Genomic DNA, 6,000 nt, shown 5'->3' on the forward strand with positions numbered 1-6,000 from the left:
TTCATTTATTATCAATGAGATTGCAATAACATTTTACTTATTGGAACGCAGGGCAGTTTGAAGCAAAAATAAGTCAAATTGTAGAACAAATACACACAAATCAATGTTGATAATCCAATGATATTTGACTTTTGGAACTGCGAAGTTTTATAGGGTGAGGAAATTGAAGAGCTACAGGTAACTGTAAACCACATGCCTTTAACAAAGAAAACTGTGGAAATTTTACACAAGTGTAGAAAAAAAAAGAATCTATGTGAGTCACAATAGGAGTCATGAGAAAAGCAACAGTAACTTTTGTGAAAAGCAACAGTAACTCCAAATCATAAACCAAAATACTCCCCAAATACATGTCCCTTCATTACTGGTAGTTTTAATACTTTACTTTGCTCTAATCAGCCCACTTACATGTAATTAGGGAAATTTATCACAGCACTTCAAATGCTGATCTAAATTCATTGGCAAAGTTTGTTACAATGGGGATTAAGGTCTTTATCCCAGATTACAACAGCATTTTGGAAGGAGACGGGGAGGGGGCAACAATTTTACCTGTAATAAAGTATTAATTGTAATCCAAGTTTAATAAATTGGATTATAAAGTTTTATTTATTTATTGACTTGATTGGTGTTTAACGCCGTACTCAAGACCTTCTCACGTACAGCTGGAGAGGAAGCCAGCATGAGCTGGACTTGAACTCACAGCAACGGCATTGGTGAGAGGCTCCTGGGTCACTAGGCTTCATTACCTTTCACAAAATATCAGCCTCATCTGTGCCTTTGTTACTATTTAAAATCTCTAAAAAAAAGCCTTAAAATTTATAAAACCAGTGAAATTACGTAAGTTTTTCAAATTTAAGAAACATTTTAACACTATAAATATTACAGGTACATCTTTACTGATTCAAGGAAATATTCTGAGCTTTGATTTAGAAAACATGTTTTTCTTTCTTTTTTTTTTTTCAAAAATTTCTGGTATAGCCTTTTAATGTCTCACCTTTCCAACTTCTTAACACTGGACTTCATACTAGAGGTGACAGGCCAGTTTCCTGTGTTAATATTGTCTATCACAGTGTCCAGCGGGTAAAAACCCAGGGAGTCAGAAGTACGGGACAACTTATCTGCAAAAATACAAACATATAAGGGAGGTTATTCAAGGCTGCATGTACACATAGGGAGTCAAACAGGATTTTAGCGTAATAAGACAAGTTGGCATTTATGGAGTCACAGGTTCATGGAGGTTTACATGAGACACAGTGGGGGGTCTTGTGAGCATGAGCTAACCATAAAGTAAGACCTTTTAGCTGTGTTTGTTTGTGAGAGCCCTCGCCCTGTCTCGTCCAAACCTGCATGAGCTTTTGAGACACCTGAAATGCCGACTTCGCTTATTGTTTGTGTTCAAACATCAAGTAACCTCTGTTTTGCTACTTCCGCTGTAATACAAGCAGAGTTGCAAGCAGTAGTTACCACAATTTTAAATTTTAGTAAACTTCCCTTTTCCCTCATTTTTTCAGACACTTATTTAGTTTTACCAGCAAAAAAAACCCCGGCAATGGTAAGAAGATAGTTTTCTCAATCTCACGGCAGAAAAAATTAAAACAGAACTACATTCTTATCTGTATGAGTTATTACAATCTGTTATTCATCCGTCGTATCGCTTAAAGTCTGAATCATTTTCATGGCTTTGTGTGAAAAGGGACTTTGTCTGTATAGCTGGAATTTAATTTACATGCACTAAGCTGTGCGAGTCTTTAATAAGGATTCCTATGACACGTACGAGTCAATAATGTTCATCAGCAACTTCCAAACGAAGATACATGTATCTGGCAACTTAATTCTTTATGGAGATTGCCATGAAAAATGGCTGAAACATTGCTGTTGTGGGATCAAGCCAGAATCATTCCTTCTGCATGGAGATACCTGCCACCTTTCCACTGAAGGTGCATATAGTTGCTAACTTCTCAAGCATGCAAAGCCAGAAGCTTTTTGAACAGTTGTCTTAAAATTCACGAACGCACAATGTGCTGTCAAAAATCCAAAATACATGCCCTTGGTACATGTATACACATGTCTACCTACCTCTACGGTTAACAGGTACGCAGAACAACAGACTGGTCCTTGTAGGGCTACTTGATGGAGGTTGGCCGGGATCACGGGTGTTTGAGGAGTTGTCTCCCCCTGATTTGTGAATAGCGACAGCCCTCTCACCTGCGAAAATAAAATGCAAAGGAAACTCTCAGATTAATCATACAGGAAATGAAACATGTACATGTACACAGTGCCTATAGCCTCCAAAGTAACGCATGATTAATGGTTAAGAAACTCCACGGCTTTAAAGACCGCAAAAGAAAAAAGGGAAAATTGTGAATAATAATGTATATAAATAAGCAGAGGTATATTCAGCAGTCTGTATTGTTTTGGTTACTTTAAGGTAGGTCAAGTATTACACTTTCAGTTTCAGTTCTGATCAATAGAAAAACTGAATTGAAATTTTAACAACAGTTTGACAAACTCTGTTCCCCCCCCCCCCCCACCAAGACGCATATGTCCTCCAAAAAACAAAAACACAAAAAGACAGAAATTCATTGAAAATAATCAACTAGAAATACCATTACAAACTGAACATAATTGCTGTTAATATTTGTACCTGACTAAGCTTAGTCACAATTAGTTGGGTATGATTTTAAATCAACATTTTATTCTATTACTGCAGTAAAGCCCACATCCTGTTTAGGGATAGATACCACTCTTAGGCCATATCCATCAATAGCTCAATGAAAAAGCCTAAAGAGCTTTGGATTTGAACTAAATTTTTTCACCCCCAATCTTACTGACATTGGGGGATATTATAAACTTCAAAAAATAGATTTAACAAAATCACTCTCTTATAACTGATGAACTTATCAAGGTGGGGCAATCAAAAATGCACACAGACTAAGTGAGATACAAGTGGTCATCAATGAATGTTGCAAGCTATCCCATGGGCATTGCCAGCCACTTTGAACAGTGAGAACTAAGCAAAATTTCCTGTCTAAGGTCGGGTTTGAACCCGGCAACTCATGCAGTATGGTTAATTTAAGGTAAGGAAACCTGTAAGAACAATTATACATAGGTTATGCAATTAGCATTATATTTCGTCCACTAGTTCCTCATATTCTTTTAAAATCTCAGCCATATACTAACTATGCATCAGTTCCTGCTTTTATTACGGCAAAGAAAACACTAATAGGAAGTCTATATGTAAGATGAAAGACCATTAAACACTGTCCACAAAACTAGTTTGATTTATTTTTTTAGAAGTTTTTCAACCTGATAAAATGCATTTGATAGTTTGAATACTACAGTGGCCTTTTCTGACAATATTGGGGCCAGTGACATCATATCAGGGTTTTATCACATTTAGACAACTAGATTTCCTCAATAAAAATGCATGTACCTATACATCTATGAATACAATCGCCAAATGGACCTACTCAAAGCCAAAAATACTGATGTTAGTTACGTCACTGATACCCTCTGGTTTAGTAGAGACCACCATAGAATTTAATGTCTTAAAACTATTTTACTCACCTGGAAAAATTCTGAAGAAAATAAATTGAAAGTTATAGTTTCTTGGACAATGGTCTTTCATCTGATTTATGTTCCATTTTAGCATTTTCTCTGCCTTTAGTTTTATTAAACCTGGCCTAAAAAAAAAAGGCCGATATGCCGTGTATTCAGAAAGAGCATGCATGTGTGACTGGGTTTTGACATCATACTTAACAGCTTTTCAGTCATATGCTGACTGAGTGAGTGAGTGAGTGCTTTGAGTTTAACCTTGTACTAAACAATTTTTCAGTCCTATGATGAAGTAGGAGTCCTTAGACAGCATGTAATGTGCTACCTCACGGCAGGAAGGATTTCCACCACTTTTCTATCTAGCTATGCTTCCCTGGGATGACTTCCCCTTACTGCTTAACGCCAAGGCAGGGAGTTACAACTTTCTCTTTCAAGGTATTAGGTGTGACCTGACCCAGGATTGACCTTCAATCTACTGCCTCCAACCACCTGTACAGACTTATTGTGATGCTCACCTCTGACCCCGCCATGTTCTCCACCTGTAAAGAGGAACAGCTGTATCAGAGTTGTCTCCCTTGGCTCCTCATCTTGGCCAATCCCGAACTTGGGCAGCAGTCTTGTTGCTTTGTCACCGCCTTTTGTTTCTACAAGAATGTCGTAGAGTTTTGGCCGAAATTCCTGCCCCAAAACATTTTGCTTTGGGCGAATGGCCGCCACAATGATCTCCATGGCAACCGTTACTGCAGAAGCAGGCTTCTGAAATGAACAGCTGTAGGTTATAATATAGCAAGGTAAAATCACGCACCAGAATGAAATATATATTTTGTCATGAGGATTTCATGGAAACGATCGTTCCATTTCCATGATCGTTCCATTTCCATGTCCGTTCCCAGGTTAAAAATTCACAAAACTGACTGTCCGTTTCTCGCCCAGTTGTCAGCCTTCAAACTGTGGATAAGGTGTCACCAGGCACCTGTACTTTGTTGAAATGTCATTCACACTAAAAATATTACAGGTAAATTGGTTCCTATAGCAGAAATGGTTAAGAACCGAAAAAACATTTCCCACGTCAGAAGTACAAGGAACCGAAAAGTGTTTCCAAGCAATTCTGAAATCCTCATGGGTGTATAAATGTAATGGTACTAGAATTGGAGTCATAGATTTAGCCAGAATTTGAAATCAGGCCATCTCAAGTCCAATTTTCTCCTATTTTCCCCATATCTCTCCTGTGTTGATTCTGTAAGAGTACGGAGACCTAACAAATTTACTCGTATAAAAGCAATGTTAACTTAATATATTTGTTTTGTGTTTAACTGTTTAGCACTGAAGAAGTCTTTTCCTGTATGTATGATGTAAGGTTTATGGGTGAGGGAAACCAGAGTGCCCCAAAGTAAGCGTTCAACTATGTATGCTACGCATCTGGCAAATATCCTAACACAGATCGAACTGCGGCAGAATAAGTTAGAGCTGGGCTTCAATAGATATCAAGTTAATATTCAAGAAAAAACAATACAATACAAATATGTTTAAGGAAGCCGAAAGCAGAAGATTAAACAGCTTTGTTTTGAAAATTAATGAGGACCAGTCACCTGGCAAACACACTGCAGCACAATTCCTTGACGTGAAATGTTTCCTTCCAGGTCATCATAACGATGTTATGATGTTAAAGACAGCATGACATTACAGTAGAAACTGATAAACTATGACATGATCTGTGCACATTGCCCTGCCATCAGTTTTTGACGTAACAGTGACTTGATGGCATACATCATATCACTGCCACCTTATGCTAGAAAAGTTTTGATTGAACCGGTAATCTTACCTTCATTTAAAACACCAGTAGGCCCAATTTTAGATCACAATCTCCATCTTTTTCGCTTGAGTCACCTACACTTTGTCATGTTACATGGTAACATGATAGTCATTTATATGAATTCCTCAAACTTTAACCTGTCGAAATTTCAAAATCACAAGAAACAGTCATTTGTTTAAAAGGTGTGCACCGGTATGACACATTTATCAGTTGATTTAAACATCCACAAGACTTTTAATAGCTCAGTTAATTAGACCTTGTATGCTAACTTTAATTGTTACATACCACAAGCCAAGACTCAGATCATATACAAGTCAAGTAAGGCTGTGCCTTCGATGTGCTCTCGCTTGACTTAAGCTCAACAAGAACTTCAACTCGACCTTAATAGCTTTTCAACTTTTAGGAAGTCAAAAGTTTTAAAGCATAATTTAGAAGGCAGGTCAGACGTTGGGTGTGGTTGCTTCAACAGCCCCAATCACCTAATTCCTCGTAATGTTTCTCCCGAATTTAAGAAAATCGTAACTCTCTGTCACAATCTGAACACTGAATGCGCCTGTTTTCGTCATCAGATGATCAAAATTATCTTAAAATCAATTAACAATAGCATATTTCACCTGACGATCTGTCACTCGGTG

At 37.6% G+C, this 6,000-nt stretch overlaps 1 protein-coding gene across 1 annotated transcript in view; it reads right to left on the minus strand.

The window, feature by feature from the left end:
- LOC135464868 (krev interaction trapped protein 1-like) overlaps window positions 1-6,000 on the minus strand; it is a 28,122-nt gene extending 22,122 nt beyond the window's left edge. The window contains exons 1-5 of the mRNA XM_064742437.1: window positions 5,980-6,000; window positions 5,375-5,502; window positions 4,068-4,308; window positions 2,074-2,202; window positions 992-1,115 (exon numbers count right to left, since the gene is read on the minus strand). Of these exons, the coding sequence (XP_064598507.1) occupies window positions 992-1,115; window positions 2,074-2,202; window positions 4,068-4,308; window positions 5,375-5,380 (500 nt within the window). The 5' untranslated portion in view covers window positions 5,381-5,502; window positions 5,980-6,000. The remainder of the gene's footprint in view (window positions 1-991; window positions 1,116-2,073; window positions 2,203-4,067; window positions 4,309-5,374; window positions 5,503-5,979) is intronic.

This window comes from Liolophura sinensis, chromosome 4, assembly GCF_032854445.1.
Source record: "Liolophura sinensis isolate JHLJ2023 chromosome 4, CUHK_Ljap_v2, whole genome shotgun sequence".
In the NCBI taxonomy this organism is placed as follows: domain Eukaryota; kingdom Metazoa; phylum Mollusca; class Polyplacophora; order Chitonida; family Chitonidae; genus Liolophura; species Liolophura sinensis.